This window comes from Orcinus orca, chromosome 13 (assembly GCF_937001465.1).
Source record: "Orcinus orca chromosome 13, mOrcOrc1.1, whole genome shotgun sequence".
Classification (NCBI taxonomy): domain Eukaryota; kingdom Metazoa; phylum Chordata; class Mammalia; order Artiodactyla; family Delphinidae; genus Orcinus; species Orcinus orca.
This window is the reverse complement of record NC_064571.1, coordinates 90,444,272-90,468,079: the sequence shown is the minus strand read 5'-3', so window position 1 is coordinate 90,468,079 and position 23,808 is coordinate 90,444,272. Positions and strand designations below refer to the sequence as shown.

The 23,808-nt window shown below is 51.7% G+C and overlaps 1 protein-coding gene across 19 annotated transcripts in view; it reads right to left on the bottom strand.

Annotated features, from left to right (window-relative positions):
* The window catches only part of MYT1L (myelin transcription factor 1 like), a 406,245-nt gene that overhangs the window by 81,343 nt on the left and 301,094 nt on the right, over positions 1–23,808 (bottom strand). For 14 of the 19 annotated variants that reach the window (XM_049695859.1, XM_049695858.1, XM_049695861.1 and 11 more), the window contains 5 exons: positions 16,232–17,209; positions 11,571–11,705; positions 7,337–7,427; positions 5,585–5,692; positions 1,853–2,064 (listed from right to left, as the gene is read on the bottom strand). In XM_049695859.1, the coding sequence (XP_049551816.1) occupies positions 1,853–2,064; positions 5,585–5,692; positions 7,337–7,427; positions 11,571–11,705; positions 16,232–17,209 (1,524 nt within the window). The remainder of the gene's footprint in view (positions 1–1,852; positions 2,065–5,584; positions 5,693–7,336; positions 7,428–11,570; positions 11,706–16,231; positions 17,210–23,808) is intronic. The other 5 variants (XM_049695863.1, XM_049695867.1, XM_004274919.3 and 2 more) reach the window with 2 other exon arrangements.

Here is a 23,808-nt window from a genome sequence, read left to right as displayed (position 1 = left end):
CTGTGGGTCACCTGAAGAGCAGGGCTCTGCCCATTTCCAACAACAGGTGTTTTTTCCGGGGGTGAGAATAGATGCCAGTGACACTAACAGGCGTGAGTTCCCCTCTCTAGCCTCGTCTGCTGAACTTTGCTGCAGCCGCACGTGGCCAGCAGGCGGGGAGCGATCGCTACCTCTGCTCTTGAGGAAACTGCCACACAGGAAGATTAATGTATCTAATACCACATGGCTCCTAAATGGAAGAGCTGAGGAAGCCGCTGTGACCAGACATGTGCCTCCTGGTCACGACTTCGCCCAGATCCAGCCACAACAATGGGGTGAAGGAAATCAGGTCTCACAGGACAACAGCAACAAGATGTATGTAGCAATGACCACCTGGCGCAAGTGCCCATCAGATCACTACAAAATGTCAGTGAACTGGGAATCCTACAAGCACAATCCTTAATTACGTGCATTCAAATTCTTTTGGTCCCTCATTTGCAATCAGATGAATGAAGTTGTAACAAAGCCTGAAACTGGCAAATCGTTATTACAAAAAACCCAGATTGTTTTCTGTTATACCCTAAGCCACTCCCTTTTCCCACTGCCATCTTTGTCCCTATATATTTAGAATTGATACATGCAAGGGTAATCAATCTGAGATACATCAAAGAAATATTACATTTCATTCACCATACAAATTAATTGTTATTAAGGCAAAGAATGACTAAAATAATGTAGAATTGTAAAAAGGTTTTGGAACTCCCCAAGCATTCAATTTAAATGTTTTTTTTTTTTTGAGTGTTGTGATTTTCATTAAATATCTTTTTCAGAGAGCAGCTCCGAGATCTTTCAAACCCTCTCTCCTCACCTCTGCTGGTGAACACCAAGAGACTCCTGAATCACCCAGCTCATGCAACCCACATCCCCACTGGTAAACTCTGCCAACTAAGTCCATACATCCTAGAATTTGAAGTAGAAGCGAGGTTAGATAAGTAAAGTCACAGAAATGCAGCCTTCCCCTCTGTGCTTCAACTACTTACCAAGTGAGCTCTGTGATGAAATGAGAACTAGTCTGTTTAGAGTTTACACCCCAGTAGTGGGTTCACATATGCATGAGTTAAAATAAACGATCTTGTCCTGTGAAGCACGCGTGTTTATCTGTTTCATGGGTTCTATTTTCGTAGTGGCAGCTACAAGTGAGGCCAGTGACAAAGTTACAAAGCCAGGACAGGGGGCTCCCCAGGGCCCACACCTGGGTCCGAGCCCGCTGGAAGGAGGCCGGCGGGACCCGCAGGAGTTGTGCGCCCCTGGCTGCGTGTTAGAATCACTGGCTGACTTTTTAAAAATGCTGCACACAGGGAATACCTCCAGGGAGTCTGATTTACTTGGTCTGGGGTGCAGCCCTGGGCATGAGAATTTAAAAAGTCTCCCCAGATGAATGCGACGTGCATCCCAGCTTGAGAACAGGGAGGGAACACAGAGCTGCTCACGAAATCCAAGAGCTCTGGGCAGCTATCCCCGGCTCTCCTGGTTTTGTCTGTTGGGGCATCTATTAAAGGAAGTTAGTAAAGATGAGGACGCCGTCTCAGCAGCAGCATGAAGCAGACGAGCCCACGGCTGTCTGCCTCTACGTCCTGCCAGCAGCCGGTTGCTCTGCTCTGGGGATAACGGGGGAAGGGCATCGCCCTCCCTCCCCCGGGGCCTGCTCTCCCACACCTGGGGCTGAAGGAACCCGCCTAGGCTGCCCGCGTGCTTTCCTTGCTGCCCCTCGAGCGACCCCATGCTCCAGCAGTTTGTAGGAAATGGATATACACAATAACAACATTAGCAACGGCAAGCGTGACTCTCATGTATAAGAGGGTGCACCTCCTACCATCATATCCTTTGGGGGATATATCCCTGGTTTGCACCTTGGGAGCTATGGCCCGCTTGCCATAAGTATGGCTGTCGTAACTGTTGTATTCAAACGAGGTCTTGGAATATTTCTCCAGCTCTTTGGCCAAGTTGGAGCGAGGCGTGGTGGTGGGGACGCTGTTTCTGTAGCCGTAGTGAGGGATCTCGAGCTGCTTTACGAAGCACATGGGCCTGGAAGCAAAAAGAGACAGTGCACAGCTGGCTTTCTCATGGCTGCGCATGAGACGTGGCTGGTCTTAAAATTAGAGCACCTTGCTGCTAAGCTGTGTTAAGGAACCAGACCTCTCACTAAAATCCCAATTCTATCTTCCTGAGCGGAAGCCAAGTGTGCTGTAATGATATAACCTCGAATCAGCCATCTGCCTAGATGCCAGCTTTGGAAATAAAAAGAACAGAAAATGAAATACTTAACCTTTTGCCCTTTTTTCTTTTTCTTTTCAGAGTCTGGGGAGGTACGATGAAGATATGAGATGTGAACGTGGGAAAGAATCTCACATCCGTGCATTTTCTTTTGCAGGGTTTGCAGAGAGTAAGCGTTACACGCGGTGAAGTGAGCTAATAAGAAACTCCCTTAACGAAATACGAGGAAATGAAAGAAATACTCTTAAGGACGTGGAGATGAAGCTAGATAAAAACATATCCTGCTGGACGATAAAACGGAGCACGTAGTGATGTATTTTGACAGATATTAACATGCACTCTCAAGATTGTTACCTATAGTCATTCATTTTTCTATACTTTGGAATTAAATATTTAAATGAAAGAACTCTCAATTACATATGCATTAATATCCTATCTTGTTTCTTCTGTGTGTCCATCTATCTATCCCATAGGCAGAATTTTTAACTTTTTTTGAAATAATTTTAGATTTACAGAAAGTAGTGCAGAGATTCCTTTAGAGTTTTTACCTAAAACTTCCCCTTACGTTAACAACTTTATCAAGTTACCAACACATTTACTTTGATTTCATTAATTTAGCCTATTTACTTCTCAAATCAACCAAATGATGTAACGATCAGTTAAACGTCTATTACTTGAGGCATTTTGCCAGGCAATGGGCAGGGCGGTGGGGGGGCTCACAAATGAATGAAGCTGTAGGCCTTGCCTTCAAAGGTCACCTGGAATGTGATCTTGTTTTAGGAGCCCGAGCTTCTGAGAATCCTGGCGAGTGGAGGACACTCCCGGCCGTGAGATTCCGTTCAGTTTTAAGGGAGAAGGTGGCATTTGTCAAGGTTAAGATCCAGGGTGGTGTAGGAAACACGCCAGGAAAGTCGAACAATGGGGAACGTCTCTGGGGGAACAGCAGGGACGGGCTGGGTGGGACCAGATTGGGACTCTGTCCATTTGTCCAGCAGGCAAGGCCAAGGGACTTGGGCCGGGGAAGGCCCGACCTCTGAGCCTCCAGGAGGTCGGGACCGGCTCCAGTGGAGGCTGCGCTGGAGCAGAGGCATCGGGAAGGGACACTTGATGACAAAACGGAGCAGGTGATGGAGGCCGGGAGCTGGGAGGCTGCAGAGCGGGTGCGGCCTTGGGCAGGCCCGCAGCCCTCACCTAAGTCTCAGCGTCCCGTTAGACAATCTGCCTAAAGACTCTTAAAATCTTAAGTAATTGAACTGTTGGTTGAAATTATTTTTTTCTTCCTTCCTTCCTGTCTTACCGCCTTGAATGAGCGTCCCCTGCGTGGAGACATCCCGGGGAATGTGAAGGTGACGGGGATGGACACCAGGTCCTCCAGACCTGGCTTACGGCCGGGACGTCAGTGCCTGAGCTGAGCCCTCGGAGGCTGCAGAGCCCAGCCCCACGCCTCCCCTGCGGTGGGAGGGGTCCTTCTCTCCCTCCGGGCCTGTCCCCATGCTGCTTCCCCACCACGCAGCCGGAGGCTCGGGAAGAAAACTGTTTGCAGCTGCGCAAATCCTGGCCCACGATCTTCTGTTCTGTTGTCACTTGGCAGAACGTTTCCCACTGCGTGACACGAAGAAAGGGTTCCAGGCTGTGAAGTACAGGCTCGGGAATCAGAGCGGAGGCTCCGTCTGAACAAGGTGATGTTTGCCATTTCAGATGTATCTTGTCCGTGTCAAGCGGCCAGCGGAGCTCCTCAGTGGAAAGGAAGCTTGACGCTGATCCCAGGACAGGCGTTAGTCACTTCGCGGCCACCCCACGTCAGAAGGATGTGGGCGCGGGGATCCTTCCAGCTCTCGGGGGTCTGGCCCCAGTCGGGGAGGGAAATTAACAGAAGTCCTCAGCCTCAACTCTCTCTCCCTTTGCTCCAACTTTCCTTTGGTTAATAACTATTCCTTGTCAAATGCACACAGCCCGGGGGCCTGGCAGGGAGGTTGTCATGCTCCCAGTAACCAAGAGTGGCCTGAGGGGTCCTCGGGGAGAGCCTGTCAGGTATTTGGTGTCAGCGCACCTGTAAGATGAGTGAGTTACAGGCACCCTGGGGGCAGGTGAGGTCGGCAACGCCCACGCATAAAAATAGCTAGAGGAGCGCACCCTGACTTTATTGGGGGGTTAGCTCTAAATGGTAGGCTCCTAGGGGGCTTTTATTTTTGTCTAGGGAAATATTTCTCATTTTCTATAAAGATTTGAACTTTTCTGTTGCGAGATAAAAAGGAGTTTAACGACAGTGGTGAATTCCTTTCAGAAAGATGGGAAATAATACAGGAAAAAACCAAAGAAGTGTTCGTATCGTTTGCCTAGTGGTTTTTTCCAAGTGATTTATGCCAAAGAAATAACAGGAGCAAAGTTGTGCGTGCGTGTGTGCGTGTGCGTGTGCGTGTGCGTGTGTGTGTTTACTGCTCTACTTTTAATAGTAAAGTTGGAATCACACTAAGTGCCTCAGGGCCAGAACCCAGTCCCAGCACAGGTGCTGCCTCCCCCAGTGGGTACCAGCAGCTATGAGGATGACAGGTACGATTCTTACACAGACGAGGAAGCGGCTGGTGTGACACTGACTAAACAGGCAGGATGCACAGAGGTCGTCACGGTTTGCACGTGGATGAGGGTTTGAAGGGGACCCGCGAAATGAGCGCTGAGGGAAGAGAGCTCCTCTCCCACCTGCGCTCCTGATGTAATCACCCTAACTGTCCAGGGGGCGAGCAGGCAGCGTCTGCGGCGTCCCCGGCTGCGCCACTGGGGACCGAGAGGTTTCCGGGAAGGCCTCTCACCCCTCTGCGCCCTGGTCTCCTCGCTCGTCAAGAGGGGGTAATGACACCATGCCGCCCGCCTGCCGGGAGCATCTGAGGACGAGGTTTCTCTGCGTGCAGGGGAGGGGATGCTGTTACCCCGACGTCCTCGAGAACACGAAGCCCACCCCGCAGGCTGGAGTGGGGCCCTCGCCTCCAAACCGAGGTGAAACTACTGGGGGCACCTCGTGAACTCTCTAAGCCTCCCTTTCAGCCAGCCTTTACAGAATCGTGAAGCGTCAGGGCCAGAAAGAAAGCCAGACACAGCTCTGTCTGCTTCTCTTGTGCGAACAGTCACACGGGGTCAGGGAGACCCGGGGGTGACGAGCCCTGCCCCCGCACAGCCCCCAGGATGGAGCCGCAGGGGAGGGTCGTGACCCCGGCGAGGTCTTCCAGCTGCACCAGCTCCCCTCCACTCCCACTGAGGACGGCCGCCCCTCATGAAGCAACCGGGTGCCTGGCCCGTGGGGACGGCCGTGGACGGACCCCGAATGTGTGTCTGGTACCTTAGCACTCGGTCCGAGGCCTGGTTGGACTTGGACACGTCACAGCTCTGGTGCTTTTCTTGGGCCTTTGCCAATTTCTCCGCTGCGGCAATAGGGCATCCGGAGAGGCTGCAATGACAGGAGGGATCTGAGTGTGTCCTCCGAGGCACTCCGACAGCAACCCCATCGCCGCCCCCCTCCTCTGCCTTGGGCGGCACCAGGCTCCCAAGCCTGTCAGGGGACATCACGGTGTTTGCCCCTGGCCTCCGGCAGACCATGCCGATGGCCGTGCCGTGTGTGCAGGACACGTGGTCCTTTCCAATGACAGCAACACAAAGGCTGTATCGTTAAAGGGAACATGAGATGTTAGACACCACTGCCGTTCTGGGACGCTTGCGGTTTCTGGAGCGGGGGAATTAGCCGCTTGGGTAGGATGGTTTCTAAAACGCCCGAGAACAGGGCTCTCTGGCGGCTGCTGACCACAGCACGTGGGATGCAGCGTGACCAGCCGGTCTACATCCTCCCCAGGAAGAGACACAGAAGGGAAGGAAAGCAGAGGAATCTCGAGGCTGCAGGAAAATGCTTTTCTGCCACTAAATATTTATGGGAAGAGACAACAGATGTGCTCCTTGGTGTTTAAGCTGACTCTTCATGAAACCCTGGTGTCTGCTCTTTGTGTATCCGTGTGGGTGTCTGCTCTTTGTGTATCCGTGTGTGTCTCTGCACACAGTGCAGAGACTTAATCCGCATACACACAGCGTCTGGAAGCTGCGATTCTGCGGAGGTGTGATGGACGAGCTGACGCTGTGACCCCCTGAACAGGGCTCAGGAGGCACCCCGCCAACCCATCCGTCATGCCCCCTTCTCCAGAGGACGCCCAGGAGCACCTCTGAAGGGCGCAGGTTGGCGACCTCATTCATTATAAATTTAACACAAGCAACCAAATTTACCGGAGAAGCAAAAATTACGGTGAAACTTATAAGAGTTTCCTCCGTTTAGATATACTTTTATGCCACTTTGTGAAGCTGAAACTATAGGCAGTTAAAGAAAAATCTGACAGAATCACTTTCAGGCCACTGGAAAAAAAAGGGAACTGATAGGAACTGAGTATTAGAAGGAACTTAGCGAAACTCAGAATAAGATAGGAAAAGGGAACTGGAATTTGTCCAGAGCAAAAGTGTGACTGCAGCCGTAGCCCAGGAGGGACGGGTCTGCCTCCTTAGCCCCCTCTCCTGCGGTGTGCTCTCCCACCAGCACCTTTGCACCCCTGCCCGCACTTTGGTGATGCCCACGCTGATGACCAGTGTTTCAGCGGGGATCACGGGGGCGGCCGGCTGGGGTCACACACGGCCCAGCCTCATGGGCTCTAGTCGCCGACCTGTCTGAGGCAGACAGGAAGGGCCCCTCGATCCCTGGAAGGTAACGGAGCTCTTACTGCCTTCCTTGGAGTCGCTGCAGACGGTTATGGTTCCGCCTGGGATCTGACCTCAAGGAGGACACCTGCCGGGGGACTGTCACCCCATTACAGCAAGGTGGGGGGAGACAGCTGAGAAATTCCAGTCTGCAAACGAGGGATCTAAGCGTCGGGCTTCGCCGCGCGCCCCGGGCCGGCTCAGCTCGGCTCTCCCCGCCCCCTGGCTCCCTGAGAGAAGTGCCCAGGTCTCCTGTCCCCTGGGGCAGGTCGTGCAGGGGCCGCGCCCCTCCGGAGGGCGCGGGAACATGGCCGCCGGGGATCTGTCCCCCTGCAGCCCAGGACGCAGGAGCTCTGCTTACCTTCTGTGCGAGTTCCTGTTGCTATTTACATGCCCTCGCCCTGTGCAGCCCGGAGTAGGACACTTGAGAACATTTTCATGCATGGCAAGAACTTGACAAGGAGAGGCAGAGAAAACAGCCCAGCGTTAAAACACAGAAATGGTCCCAACACAAGAATATGCAATCATTTTAACAAAGGCTGGGTTAGTTCACAACAGACAGTCCTACACACGTCTGTGATGGGCATGGGCAGGGAAACACATGTAGGAAGAAAAAGAAGGTTGTCTCCACCTGACTCTGACTGGCATGCAAAGCGGGGTGTGCTGGGCGGGAGCTGTGGACCCGGGAAGCGGGAGCGCGAACTGCTCCCAGTGGGCTAGGAAAGCAAGGGCCTCCCCGCGGAACTCCCAGCCGTGAGCGCGGAACAGTGATTAGCCATGTAACAGCACGTCGACCGGTGGTTTGAAACACAGGCCTCTGCTTTGGAAGCACGCGGTGTTAGGAAGGTGTGGTGGTCATGGGCAAACAGCCCAAACCTGATTTTTAAATGAAGATAATTAGATGATGACTCTCCGTCTAGGAACTGGGTACCTTCTTATTTATTCTATGAGGGAGGGAGGGAGGAAGTGCTCTGCGGGCCCCCACGTAAGACCCGGCGGGAGACGGAAGGCGTGGTCCGTAGGGCAGGGAAGCTACTGCCCACTGCCCGGAGACCGCATTCAAATTTCCCCGCCATGGTCATGGGCCTGGACTGTCTCCTGTCTTTCCCTTTCTGGTCCTCAGCGACCACTCGCTGCTCTGGACTGTGGAGACAGCTGGGGGGTGAGCAGTGCTGCTGGGTCAAGAGAGCCGACCCCCAGCACGGGCCCCAGCCCAGCGGTCTCCGAGCTCCACAGCACAAGCTGTAGCGAGGCTGCTGGACCTTCCCTGCGGCGAGGGTCACCTGGCAGCAGGTGACCCCGATCTGCCCGAGCTCATTATGTAATTGTTATTTCCTACAGTTTCTCTCATCTCCAGAACAACCTCCCTCTTTCCCCTGAAACCTCCCTCCTATTTCCTCCCCATGTGGCCCTTACACCTGCTCTCCTCAGCCCTGGCCAGGTTCATTTTGGTTTCATCTTTTCAGCGGTCACAGCTGCATCGTCCGTGCAGGTGGTCGATGCCCCATCTGTGGAGAGCTGATCCGGGGCTCGCTCTGTGCTGGGACCCGGCTGGAGTGGGCTTGGGGTCTCCTCTCCGGGGGACCCTCCCTCCCCTCCTCAGTCTGCGCTCTGACCTGCCCACCCTCTTCCTTCAGGGAATGACCCTTCCTTCCCCATCCTTTCCTGACACGCTATCATCTTCTTATCACACCACACAGGCCTCCCCTCAAATTAACATACATCGTTCCTTTCCTTTTATGCTAAACTCTTCAACTATTAAGACTCCCCCGGGGATGGCACGCGGCTTCCGTGCTCGCCTGCGGCGTGGACCGCCCTGTCCTGCCGACTCCCACTCGGTCCTCACCCTGGCCGGCCCTGGGACGGGATCTGTGCTGCTCTGTGCCTACACGCTTCCAGCTTCCTCTGCGGCTCACGCCTCTCTCTCAGGTGTCAGCTGTCAGCTTTTCCCAGCAAACCCGCCGCCCTCTGCACCTCCCCCAGTCTGGGCTGCTGCTCAGCCTCCGTCGAGGTCTCCCCTCCAGGCAGTTTCATCCCGTTTCTACGAACGCTGCGGAGGACACACAGGGCCACCTGTATGCCTGGCCTCCTCCAGGTGTCCAGGCCGGCCCTCCAGCACCCTGCAGGAATCTCACACACAACTTCCAGCTTCAGTCGGAAAAATCCAAGCGTTCGTTCCCCTATTGGACGTGGCCCTGGCTTGATGCCCGGTTTATCGCCCTTGCCATGGACCAGGGAGACACCTAGACGTCTTCTCAATCTCCGTCCCTTTCTCCTTCTCATGGCCTGTCCTGCCAACCTGTCTCTGTCCCTCTGCCACTGCCTCCTTTCTGCCCTGGTCTCCCGCGTGGACCGTTACGACGGCTTTTAGAAAATGCCGTGGGTTTTCTCTCTCACGCAGGACCGGCACAAGCGTTGCCCCAGTGAAGTCTGCGGGAGGCCACGGTCCCTGATGCCCACAGCAGGGGCTGGAGCTCGGTTACGCTGTGGCCGTGCTGTCTCACGCCCCCTCCTCGGCTGGGTCGGGAGTTCCGGGGGGAGGCCAGAGCTGTGTCTCATCTGTGGTGTGTCCTCTGTGTGTCTAACACAGTATGTTTCAAACTGGGTGCAGGCTACTTTGTGGAATTCAAGTGAACGGAAATGTGAGTAGGGGACAGTAGCCCAGAAAAAGCTAAAAAATAAAAAGTAGAAAAAGAGGGACGTATCTTCTACGGAGTCCTTCAATTCTTTTACATGTTTATGGTCCTATAAAAAATTGCGTGTGAGTAAATCTTTAGAAGTGATTTTCTGTGGGTGCTCTGGGAGGTGTCTGTAACTCTGGTGTCAGAGCTGAGTCCCCACATCACGTGAGCAAAGGTGAGGCGAGGTGTGATCTGACCGGGTCTGCGTGAGCAGGTTCGGGTGCAGCTGGTCAGGACACAGGCCTCGTCTGACTGCATTTAGACGCTTCTTGTGAAAATATGGAGTCAGGAGGATTGCTCAGATGAGAAGGCACTGATGTTCTACTTTGATGTCTCAAAGAAACAGTGCACAAAGAAGCCCTTTCTTCTTCAAACATTACTGCTTGGTCCTAATGCCCTCTTTGTAGATGAGGACAAGAAGTACAGAGCGTGTCACCCGCCCCGCGACACACAGCGTGTTAAGACTGAACTCGACACGTCAAACCCAGGTCTCCGTGGAGACAGAAGAGCTCAGGGTTGGGACAGAGGTGGGTTTAGGTCTGAGCTCAGTTCTCTGCTCGGACCAGCTCAGAAAGCTCTGAGCATCTTCAGGGCGCTGGGTGCTGTGCTGCTTCCCGGGAGAGGCGGTGACCCTCTGGCCTTCATGTCCCTCATCTGACAACAGGGCCAATACCCCCTGCAGGGTTTATTGGGATTAGATGGGTGCCAGCCAGCGGGGTGCCCGGCCGCAGGGGGTGCTGGGACAGAAGCTGCTGTGGGTGAAGCGAGCTACCCCTGCTCATGTAACACACGGGCGCGGCCCCTCTCCAATCCGCTGTGGCCGCAACACTGCGCCTTTGCCCACAAGGCGGTTCTGAGAAACATGGCTTTACTGTTGCCAGGGGCCACTTGCAAACCTGGAGCCACAGTAGCTTCTACAAATACGTCACCTGAAAGCACTCTGCTAAAGCTGTTTTCTAAGCTACGAGCTTTTCTCTGTACTTCCAAGGCTGACCGTTGTGATGGGGAAGCAACGTCACCACTCAGCTGGTCATTGTCACAAACAAGCCGAGCTATGACGTTTCCCCCCCGTAGAAACCGTGTCTCACGGAATGAGGAAAATCCCTACCACCTTAGACTTGAAGTCAGGATCTCACACAGAGCCATTTCTGAAAATGTGCCTTTCTTCTGAGCCATCCATCCTAACTCTACCTAAATAGTTGGCATACCTTATATGCCGAGAGAAAGATAAACAAAAAAAGGGCTCATCATTTCAGTTCTAAAAGAAATTTAGTTGTCTCCATAGGTCAAGTGCATGTTCTCAGAACTTAACTAATTAAAACGGGTGTGTAAGGTCCAAACCCAACCAAGTTAAACCCTCTTACTTAAGATTTTATTGTGTAGAAATGTCGGGACAACATGAAATAGATTTTATGAGTAAAATGCAGTAACACGTAAGTACTGGTTCGCGGAAGTGGAGAAATTCAGATAACTGTGGGCAAAGAACGTCTCGAGGCCATTTGCCTCAGGGATTCAAAGCCGTGTAGTGCTGCACGGATGGCTCAGAGACTATCTAAATTCAGTTCTACAATTTGTGAGGAGAAAAGGAGAGAAGTGACTGGCTTGGGGGTCACAGAGCAAGTTAGAAATGAAGTAAGGACCAGAGCCCCGGCCGGCTGCTCGGGGCCCGAGCTGCAGAAAGCAACACTGGATGGTGAGCCCGGGTCCTGGGGCAGGTCTACGGGGACCACGCCGAGGAAATGCTGGAGGCTGCGGGGTGGGTAGAGCCCTGGTCCTGGCTGAGCTGCCCTCCCGGACAAGGAGGGGACACCTAAGTCAGGTTGCACTGACCAGAGATGGAAATGACAGAGGCGAGGATGCAGAAACGAGTCACAGGTGTGCGCGCTCCAGGGCGCTGGTGAAACACGGACTTACTTTCTGGAGGGACCCTATCTTTGTGCGGGCATCCGGACAGACTGCGGTGATGTGGATAAAGCCCGGTTACGTGGCCCGTTCCATCGCACCCGGGGGTGGGGCACTTGCTCTCTTTCTTTTCTGCTCTCGAGGGATCTAAAAGCGACAACAGGTGTCAATAGAATGAATTTCTTACCAGCTGAAGACAAATGTGAAAATTTAACAACCGAAGAGACCTTGATCAATAAAGAAACAAAGCAGGTGTCGGGGACAGACTGTGACATCCGTGGGTAGTTCTTTGGTTTGGGGTGAATTTTTAACCTTAAATGATGTAATCATGAATCATAACATATTTTGCTTTCGACACTAAAGAGAAAAAGGCTCTCCCTACCTGAACTCTTGATTAATTGTTTCCCGTGTGTTACATGATAAGCCGTTGCTCAAAGAAATCAACATAAATAATGATGAGACAGTGACCTTCTCAGAGAACAAAATGTTTCCGTGATCCTTCAGCAACTGCTTCGTGACATCCAACCAGGAAACGTAATGCCATTTAAGCTCTTGAGCAGAGCTTCTTTCTTACTGAGCGCTCTGATTGCATGTGCTACTAGTTGCACAGTTTTACCTGTGCTGACACTTCTCCTGCAACACTGTCCTTAGCACGCCAATTCAGCGCTTTTCTCAAGACCAGCTGAACTCTCAGAAGGCACTGCAAGCAAATGACCGAAATGGTGGAAGTCCCACCTGACAGAGGTGATGGGCAATCAAAAATGTTTCAGAAGCTGCTGGAACAATAATTTGTTTTGATCTCCTCGTCTGTACTTGGAACCAGAGGCAGGCTCTGCAGCTGTGCGTGCATGCACAAAACTAAGAGGTGATGCTTCTAGGCAGCCCGTGGGCTCTGCAGTGCCAGTCGGGGAGGAGCAGAGCAGACATCTGGTCAAAACTCGAATGGCACATGCCAGAAATGCAATGGCCTTGCTAACAAAACTATTTCTACATCCAGAACTGACCACAGTTCATAAATGTGCAGAAAATAACTCCCAAAACCCAGACCAAATAGTCCCAGGAGTGTGTGCAACACTAGTTTTGAGCCCGTTTTCAAAACCAGGTGCACAGATGATCGATGGATGGCAGTTCCTAGGAGTTTGGCCCAGGGATGCTATGGTTAAAATTTCTTTAAGGCTTTAATATTTTTATAGTGATATCTCATTAATCAGGCCAATCATGATCACTGGAAAATAGATGTTTTACTTTTGGCAAAGAATTCATTTTATATCAAGAAAAAAGATTGGTTTAAAAATTTTGGAACCTTTATGGGCTTTTTTCTCAAGTCATTCATGTGAACTTGAAACAGACAAAGGACTCACAGGCATATATAAAGACTTTTATGTTTATATAAAAACCCCTCCTTTTATTTTTAGCTAACATTCTATTCTCTGAAATGTGTCTTTAAGGTCCTGGAACCTCTTAAACCAGTGATGGCGTTGAGGGTAGTGTCCTAGATATAACAATGGGCTGCTTCCCACCATTATTTATAGATAATCATCTCTGAAGACAAATCTAAACCTATGCTGTGGTGACTTCATTTCTAAATATCTTATTGGAGCTTCTCTTACACGTGCAACCGAAAAGCTCAGCATCTTATTGCCTTTTGAGTAATTTCACAATAATAGCGGTACAACTGAATGAAGGCAAATGTAAAGTAGTAAGTGCGCAGTAACAGTTCCACGGAAAATATTAGTTAAGGTCATAAACTAGAGATATCATTTAGAACCACAGACTAGATATAAAGGACTCTCAAAGGATAAACGTAAGCTCTACTAGTGGCCATTCAGCGACTCCTTTTCACGAGTATGTTTACAGTTTCCTAACAAATTATATTATTTCGCGATTTCGAAAGTGTTCTGAAGTTAAGCGCAGATTTGTGCAAACGCCGTGTGGCTCCCTCTACTGCAGTTTTGGAAACACCAAGTGTGTACTCTCCTCTCGATGCCTGCGTCCTGGTGGAGGCGTGTCTCCTCTGCCTTCACCAACACCCCCAACCCCGTGCTTTCTCCCTTCTTGCAAATCCCAGCTCGTCTTGAAAGCAAGTCGTGGAGCAAAGTTAGACAACCAAGCAAGCACACAGGCCAATGATTCAACCAAACCCGCAACGACGTCTAGAGAAAACTGTGCGCTGTGTTTAGGCTGCGCCCTTCCTCCCTTTCCGTCAGCTGCTTGAGGAGAAGACAGACAGAGGACGTTGTGTGATGAACTTGTTTTTCTAAATATCTTTGGGTCGCTCCACGCAGCATGTGGGATCTCTGTTCCCTGACCAGGGATTGAACCTGCACCCCCTGCACTGGAAGCTCAGATTCTTAACCACTGGACTGCCAGGGAAGTCCCTGTGATGAACTTCTTTTGTTTCTGCTCAAGCTTTTGGAAAGGTTACTCATTTATAATTTAAATCAGTTTGAGAAGATTGTGTATGAATGAGAATTGGTGTGAGTGTTCTCTCCACGTTTGATAAAATACCAGAGAAGCTGACAATAGATTGATGATGTGCTATGTGCCTGTGTTGGTAAGAGAGCACATAGCTTTTTTTTTTTTTTTAATAAGGAGGGCATTCAGCTCTTTGCCCCATTTTTGTGTCCTTGCTTGGCTTTATTTATTTGGTTTTGAATATAACTACGGACGTCTTCAAAAGAAATTTGGAAGTGATGTGGACCACACTGATAAGACATGGTGACTCACTTGGATCAGAGGAGGAAGATCTGGAAAAACTGGGGAGAGGCAGAAATCAGTGCTTTCCGACTCATCTGGAAAGTCCAAATCCCCAACCCTTCCCCCATTTCGGGGGAAAGAAGCACATCCTGGTTTGGGGGTTTTACTGTTTGTTGCCATGCTGTCCCCTTTTATTCAGGGGAAGCAAGTGATTTGAATTCCACTTCTTGCCAAAAACAGAATAAAAGAAAATAACAAGAATAACAAAACAAAATGGGTCAAAATCTACAGCAAGCTGGTGGGTTGAAAGGAACCACAGAGACCAAAGAAGGCACGGCAGCATCGGGTCCACGTGAGCCCGCATGTTTCCTCAGTAAGTAAAGCGCTGCTTTCTCATGCCCAGACTCAGTCCTGAAATGCACTCTGCAGAATCCCAAACAGAACGCTACCACATTTGTCCACCTGAGCCAGCCCATGAGAAAGGACACTATTTCTTCCTAAAAGTGTCTAGTTCCTATGTGAGTCTCCAATATCCAGCTAAAGATTTCTAAGAGATTGCACTCTAGTTATAGACACACAAGCTGCGTCTCCTGGTCTCGGCAACACCCAAAGCAAGCTTGATGCCTCACTCAGTGGCCTTTAACACATGAGCCTTCCTCAGTCTGGCCTGCACCTGCTTTACTGAAACGATGGCCAGCACCCACGCACCGGCCACATCCAGAACCCGACGGGCCTCTGGCTAAGGTTCATCTCCACCTGGGGTTTGGTTAGAGCGAAGCCCAAGGTGCCCCTGGAGGCACGTGCACACATGGAGAGGAGAATACACACCTGTGTAACCGCAGAAGAAGGAGGTTCTGATCCTTTGATGTTTCCGTAGCAACGGATTCTCAAACCAGATTCTTGAACCTCATTCTAAGGAAACTCAATATTAATCAGAAATGGAACAATATACAAAACAGAAAAACATTTTGGTACTAATATGGAAGAATTTAGGGAATCACCAATTTCACCCTTGAAGGTGCTTCTCACTCAGTTCTGAGAGTCTCGTAATTGAAATATTCACAAGGTCCTACACGAGGTCAAATTATCATCCACCTCGTATTGAAAGAGGATGCAGCTGTTACTGGAAGCATGAAGTCAATCATTCAGGGTGGAAACATACGTATTAGGTGTAGTGGCTCCGTATGCATGTGGTTGAATTTACAGATCTATGCAAACACGTGCCCACAAAGTTCACAGGTGGAAACCTGGTTGGAACTATCACAGTGCCTGGTTTCGAGTGTCTCCCAATAAAGCAAGCACCATAACTGTTTCCATGATGGAATGGAACAGTGAGGGGGTGAATACACTAAAGGGATGGTGACTGATCTGCGCCTGGGACACACCAGGCCGTGCGTAGCAAACGGTTCCCATTCCTCACTACCTTAAGATAATGAACGTGCCGTCACTGCCCTTGTCTTACGCTATCAGTCATCCTGTTACTGTTCAATTTCTGTCAGGGGTGTTTTCTGTGGGGGAGGTTTCATCAATAACTGACATTTGATGATCATTTTATAAATCACGATGCCACCTATTCAATGCAATTTACCCAATACGTGCTTCATCCCTGATGGACTTTTTGTCACATAAACCCCCGCCACTCCACACGGATCGCAGGTCATCTGTAAGAACACAGGCTCACCCTAATGTTTTCCCTCACGTGATGGGCTTGTGCTCTGACCCTATCTTTCCAAGGCATGCGTTTTCCACTGAAACGTCATGTTATCCAGCTGCTTTGTGTATTTCTCAGACAGCTATTTCATTTGCTCTTCAGAGACGTAATCACAAAATATAACTCTGGAATCAACTCTAAGAAACATGCGTGCGTGATGTAATGGAGTGGGATGCGCCCCCTGCATTGTAGCCCCTAATACCCCTGACAGCTTTACCCTAGCGCACGCTTTCATGAGGCAACTTACGTTAGGTAGAAATATTACCTTTACCATAGTATGGCTTTTTGACATGGCTGTCACCGGACTTAGGCTTCCTCTCCTCCCCGGGGAGCGGTCGCGGTGACTGGTCCTCGTAGGACCTCAGACTGTCCCTCCTTCCCGCCTCCACCGCCATCTTCTCCCTCATGGCCTTGGCCCGCTCAGTTTCCAGGGCAATGGCTTTCTCCAGGAGGGTCAGGTTGCCCTTGGTCATGTCGAACACCTCCTCCGACCTGTCCGAGTTCACAGAGGTGGCGTCGTCCTCCCTCTCGCGGTACCCATCCTCCTTGACGCAGCTGGAGAAAGTTCTGGGTCTGGGGCTCAGCTGCTCCTCCAGCCTCATCAGATTCATCATGTCCGAGTAGCTGCGGTCGGGCGTCCTTCCTGGGAAGTCGTCGTCCTGGCGGCCGTGTGGGCGGGGGCCGGCACCAGGCTGCGGAGGCCGCTCCTGGGGGCTGCCCTCGCTCAGCTTGCGCGCCAGGTCGAAGCACTGGTTGCGCAGGCACTCCAGGCTGCTCAGACACACCTCCTCGTCGCTCTCCTCCACCAGCTTCTCCGCTAGCCCGTTGTTGGCGGCCTTGCCCAGCGTCGTGTAGTTCAGGCTCCTGCTCTCGGGCGGCGCCAGCGCATCTGCGTAGCCGCGCTCGCCCACGTGGTCCCCCAGCACCGCGCCGTGGCCCTGGGCCAGCAGCTTCAGCGAGTCCACCGTCTCCCTGACCACGTCACTGTCCAGGTCCAGGCTGAGCTCGCCCTTCCGGCCGGGGGTCTCGTTCTTGTCGCTGTCGTCCTCCAGGCTGTGGGACGTGTTGCTGTTCATCTCTGACTCGGTCCGCGCCCGGTACGCCGCGTCCTCGGCGATCTTGCCCAGGTTCAGCAGGGACTTGGCCACCAGCTCATCGTAGTTGTCGTACTCGTCGTTATTGTTGTCATCCTTCTCCGCGTCCTGCATTATGCGAGCGCTGTGACAGTTCAGCTGATGGCCTTCTGCAAAGAAAATGAAAAAAAAAAAAAAGGACAAAGAAGAAAAGAAGAGGAAAAAGTGGCTAGAACTTGTAGCTGCAACAGTGCGGACGGCGAGCTCAGGGCACGTGTTACGCCCGGCCCGTCACGTCACAGGACCCGGAGGCCCACCTGCAGGTCCAAGGACAGTGGCAGCAGAAAGAAAACGCGGTGCGCTCACAGCACGGTAGGCCATTAAAACACCTGCTGCAAATGACGAATTTCCTGAATTAATATTCAAAGCAACCACTCTATAGGATAAGTATAATTTTAAAATATTACTTTTCCATTACTTCTAAATGTTCAGCATCACTTCTTTTATTGGCCTTCTTTATTGACAGCCCAACCAGACGCATAATAATTATGCTCATCGTATGACTAGGCTTTCTAAGAGTTCGTGAACTCGTCGCCGACTTGGAAGCAGATGTGCACACCGATCGCTTTTAAACTGTTTTCACGGTGATGCTCTGGTTCTGGAGGGTCCTGCAGGGATGCGCCGACACTGACTCTGGGCGGTCAGTATCAGGAACACACGTTGGGGCTGGGAGTGGTTTTGAATTTTCTACCTTAGTGACAACTTATCAAGATACACTGTGAAGCAAGAGGAATGCCCCAGCCAAAGCTTAGAAGGGAACTCTGATGCGCTGAGATATCTCAGCAGGTTGGAGAGGGTGGGTGGGGAAAGTACGCAGTGACCAGATGCCCACGAAAAGCAGGACTCTGATGACTCGGTGCCACTGTGACACACTACCCAGCACCCACCCCACAGCCTCGGGAAAACTGTGGTGAGCTGGCGGAAACAACCTGTGAACAAGTGTCATATCCAATCTCAAAAAAGATTTAGGAAAACTCAGTAAAAAAAAGGCCAAGTTAAAAATGACAGGAAACCCCCGTGTTTCATCTGAAATGTATTCCGTTCAACACTAAAGGCATAGCTGGGACGATCTCTCTCCCTTACGTTACGTGACCGCTACCACGTATATTGCAAAATATAGACAATACTAAATGGAGTCTCAGATGGACCCCTCCCCTACTTTAGTTTGCATTTGGTTAACTGCCTGCCATTTTCAAATATACTCTTTGTTTCTATGATTAAATCAACCAGAGTAAGAAGAACTTTTAAAGCTTATTAATGAGGAAATGAGGCGTATTGATTCGTAGAAGATGCCAGCTGACTCAGAGCTGACTCAGGGACCCCCGAGTGTTTTCTTTATGGATTTTGTGCTGTCTCCTCGAACAGGCTTTTGTTGGTGAACCGGGTTTGGACATCGGCACATCAATAACAGAGAACAGCATCCTTGCAACACACACACAGAACCAGCACAGTTTTGAAATCTAACACATCTCTCCAAACCTCAGCAAATCAAATTGGCCGTGTATAAGTCAGAGAGCACCACTAATTGCACCAAACAAATATTGTATCTCTTCTGGATAATTCCTAGGAATCAATCTCCTTAGAATAAGGATACGCGTTTTCCCAAAGACCGTCAAGAGGGAGGAAAACAAAACCAGCGAACGCATCAGAAATCCCAGGGAAGTGTTCACCCAACGTGCACACCCGACACAGCTCAGGGCTAAGCTCTCAAGACTCAAAGGCACCCCTGGCTTCAGGGGCCCTTGAAAGTGTGACTTATATTCTCCTCTCAATTTATGCACTTTTGTCTTTACATTCGTGGGCTGATCAGAGAAGCGGCCTCTAGATAACCAGGCTGCGTCACCTCTGCACGAAACTGGCGTTTTGGGGGAACCAGCGCCACTGCACCCACCAAGAACCAACCACCAGATGAACCTACATGTTGTGGTTGAAAACAAGGCACCACGTGCACCCGCTGGAAGCATTTTGCAAGTTGATTCTAGGCAGAAGCCGAGTCAGGTAAGAGGTGGCATTGTCCTGGTTTCCTCCTCGCTCTCTCCCGTCACGTGAAGAGCTTGGAGTAGGAGCGGGTCAGGGCAGAGAGGCTATACCCTGCACCCCGGCATCTAAACCACCATGAAGGCTGCACGGGAGCCTGATGCTGACGGGGCCCACAGTTTCTGAAGCTCCCCACCTTCTACCACACTTGTCATGTGCATGATTTTCATTAATTCTCCAAATTCAGAATCTCAGGATGAGCTTCCACTCATTTGCCCCAAAGAGGAAGTGGTTTCCCCTCAGCGTCACACAGAACAGGGACGTGGCTCAGCTTTCCAATCATACACTGTTCATGTCTCCACTCCTTGCCAGGTGACCTTATCGCTTTACAAGGAGATTAAAGGAAGGTGGACACGCTTCTTCACACGGCCTCCCGGCCACACAGGCGAGGGAGCCTGTGAACAAGCTGGGGGGTCCTTTCCCTTCTGAAGACCTGGACCCTGCAGGCCGCCCCTTGCTGCGTAGCCACATCAGGGTGACAGTCACGGGGGAACTTATACCTCCTGGTCCAGGCCGGGCCTTTGCTGTTACTGGCTGGGTGACGCTGGCGGCCCGAGCCAGGCCTGAGCCCTCACTGGAACCACGAGAATTCTGTGCCGCATAAAGACCCGCACAGTGAACGAGCCCTGCACGCCTGGTGGCAGGTCTCCGGGGAGGCCGGGCCCACACAGCAGACGTGGAGGACTTTGCGTACTTGTAGGAGAGATCTGGGGACAAGGGACACTGGGTTAGCATCGGCGGAGCAAGGCTCAGCTCTCCCTCCTGGTCACCAGCTTCCATGCCCCCCGAGGCTGCCGGATGGGGATGTCTGGAGAGACTGCACGAGAGGCTGAAAATCCTGGCAGGTTAATGGACGTTTTCAAGTTATTGGTATTTAACTCTTCCAAAACGCATGTGAGATAAAGTCCAGCCTTAATGATGTGGGCGGATGGAAGGGACCCACCAGGCAGCCTGTCAGCAAGTAGCTTCTAAGCTTCGGCCTCCAGAATTCAAGTCATTCACCGCGAGCTTCTGGAATCCCTCTCCGGTCTTGTGCTTTCAGGCAGTTTACCCCTCTAGCTGTGCCTTTCCTGCGGCTCAGAATGAAATGGCCCGCGTGTGGAAGTTGGCTGCGGGAAACAGGCCAGAGTGTTCTGGGCCAGCCAGGCATTAACAACATAGAACCGACAGTCCACGAACTCAATTGCCAACCCAAAGAGATTCAGGAGTCAGTGGAGGAGTTCTTCCTGTGATCGGTGATCCAGGAAACAGGGAGAGTGCACTTGTGATGAGAAAAGGCATTTTACCAGGAAGTTATTTTAAAGTTCAGGCCCACATTCTAAATAAAAGAACACGGCTACTCAGACAGAGGTTTAAGGAGAAGGCCAAGGTGTCTCAGTGTCCTTTTGTTGGTTTTCTATCTCGAGCCTCTTCTCTGGCAAAGCTGTGCGGTAACAGGAGGGAAAGGCACCTGCCGGTGGGGGCCGGCCCAGGGGTCTGCCTTTGGGAGGGGCTCATAGGATGGCCGCACCTGGGTGGAACTTGGAGGAGACCCGGCCCGCCCCTCCGAGGGGAGGAACCTGTGCCCAGGAGCGCAGGCGGTTCAGTGGCTCAGGGTCTCCCTAGTGTTTCCTCATCAAACAAGAACCTTGTTTTTACTGTAATTACATGCATTTTTGGATTCCTGTGTGAGTGCTGTAAAACGTCGTAGGTCTGAATTTTATCTCCTTTGAATCAGATTGTTATAAACAATTTAGGCTCAGTAGCTACAATTAGAAAACCAAAAGCATTTCTTTCAAAAAATGGAGCCGTGTATGGTATTTTGTCTCCATCTTCACGACCGGAATTTGCTGTGGTCAGAACTCTGTGGATTATAACTTTATAAATACAAGCACTGGCTTCGTTTAGTATTTTGTCTCTAAAAAATATGTCTGACGCACCTTTTAATTCTTTCAGTGTCTAGTCCTAAACCTGATTGTGTTACTACTGTTCTTTCTAGCCATTAAAATAGGCCGTAGGCTAGCAAATAGAAAACTGACTAAAAAAAATAAATAAATAAAACACAAGAATACAAATACAGAAAGAAGAGACACTTCTTCAAAGCAGAAACTGCTCTAGATTTACCAGGTCAGAGAAGACGTGGTCTAAGAGTCCACCCTCGTGGGTTTCAAATCACCAAAGGCCACAGTTTCTTACGGCATTAATAGGTGTTTCCAGAAATAAATATCAACATTCACTTTTGACTTGTAACTACAGAAATGTGATGATATATTAGATCCTAATGAGAAGATGATGGTGTTTTAATAGCCGCAGCAACTACAGGAGAGAAGCAAAAGTGGTGGTCACTGCACACACCCCATCGAGTGAACACAGAGTAACAGCCCCGGTGGTCAGTCTCGTGGCCTGCGGCTGTCAGTCCTCATTTCATGCCCACAGGGGCCCTGTGAGAAGGAGGTGTCACCTACTGTCCTTCTGAAGGTGACACCACGGAGCCCCAGAGAGGCTGGTGTTTCCTCCACATCATCTTGTTGCTAGGTGACAGGGCGGGACGCCATCCCAGGATGCTGGGCCAGCACGGCCTCCTTCCACAGCAGCCAGACCTGCCCGTCCTCGCCGCCACGGCCCGTTCTAGACTAGCCCCAGCCGGGCGTCCAGCTCTGCACCCACCACGGTTGCTGCCTGACAGCCACTTGGAGCTGCTGTTGCTGTTCGGAGCCTCCCTCCTCTACGCTGGTTTGCTGAGGCTTGAGGGCTCGTTATAGCACCAGGTGTTGAAATGTCTGCCGGAATTGCCAGCTTCGTTGGCCTGTCACCTACGAGGGTCCTGAACGGCGGAGTTGAAGTCCATTCTGATGCGGAGAAAAGGTTTGGAAATTAGGAACATCTTGGACTGGGTTCATAGGACCAGCGTCCTGGGCAGCGTGAGGGGACCGAGTGGGTAGGAAGGTGGGAGGGTCAGGGACACCCAGGCATGAGGTTGTGCAGAGACGGGGGAGGGAAGGACAAGAGGACAGACCGACCCCTTCAGCGATCCACGGACTTGGACCCTCTGAAGACACGTAACTCCTGCAGCCCTGTCCCCAAGACCAGACGGAGCAAATTCTGCAAATACCCCCGACCCTCTTTGAGACGTGTGGACCCTTTCCCTCTGTGGTAGGAGGGGCCGTCCCCCTTGCCCAGGCACTGCTCGCGCTACAGCTTCTGCCGGGGGGGTGCCAGCCTCGGCCGCCTGAGGGGGTGAATCCTGGTCACAGCCCTTCTCCCGTGGCCAGCACCGGGGCCCCGGCAGCCCTTCCTCCTCAAGCTCCCTGTCCCCCATCTGAGCAGCGGGGAGCGGAGCTGGAGACCCCCAGGACCCTTCACACTAACCCCCCAGGTTCAGTGTGAATGAGAGGGGAATCTCAAAGGTGAGGGTGGAACAGACGGGTGACCTGGCTGGAAGATTCAAGGTCTGTCACCTCTCTAGACTTACCTGTCACATTTTCCAGTTCCAACTTACTTAACAGTGTTGTTGTTTGTCTTGTTTTCACTTTGGCGGGGAATTTCAGACTACCCCCCTCTATTTTCACAGCTTTAACAGTGGTTTCTGGGTGATTAGAGGTAGTTGCTTTGCTCTCAACGGTGCGCGTCGTGGGGGGAGATGATGTGGGTGAAGTGTATGCAGTTCCCAGACCTTTTTTCTGAGCTGTGTGTTGCTGCTTCTGTGCCTGTTTCCAGGCTGCGGCCTCATCCCCACGCCTGCCCGCACTTGCAGCGGCTGGACCTACTTCTCCCCAGAGGAGCGGGCTTACTGGGCTGGGATTTGCTCCTGTCTGTGTAAATCAGCTGATCCCGTGCAGCAGGACACAGGGTCCCCTCCAGCCCCTGCTGTCCCCGGGCCCGGGAAGGATGCGCCCCAGCACAGGGTCGCTTCAGGAACCTGCCGGCTCCTCTCTGAGCTGTGCGCTTCTAACGTGTTCCTGATCTCAGCTCCCAGCCCGGCCTGAAAGCCTTCCTTAGCCCGAGATGAGCCACGTGGGAGAGACCCACGCATCACGTCCGGCGTCTGAGGCAGAGCAACCCTCGGGGGCAGGCCGGGGCCGGGGAAGGGGCGGCCAATTCGCTGCGGCCGCGTGGCTCTCACGCAGTACACGGAGGCCTGGGGACGCAGGCCTGAGGAGCTCCATCCGTCGGCACTTACTGGGTCAAATATCGGCTTTTCGAGGTATCTTCCTCCAACTTCAAGATGCCAAAACTTCGGAGAGGACGACATAGGACAAGTCTTTACCAGATCACGGACAGACGTTCTAATGGTCACAGTTTTGCTTAGGCCACTTCTGACAGGCCTGTGGGACACGAACAAATGCAGCTTCTTTATTCACTTCACCGCTGTTCGGACCAGAAGGATGCGCCCAGGAGGCGGGGACGCCACCGCGTAGGGGCCGGAAGAGAAACACACGGAAAATAGCTGTAATCAGTGATGCCAGCTGGTGGCCAGTGCTGTGAGGGGCCAGGCGGTCAGGACAGGGGTCACTTCAGGTGCAGTTGGGCCAGGCTTGCCAAGAAGGTGGCCTCTGGGCAGAGACCTGAGAGATGAGGGGACCACATGCCGGGAGGAGGGGCTGCGGTGCAAAGGCTGCTGGGCCTGAGGGTGTGGAGTTTCAACACTATGTGATTTTAATTAATTTAAGTTAAATTCAAACTCAACAAATAT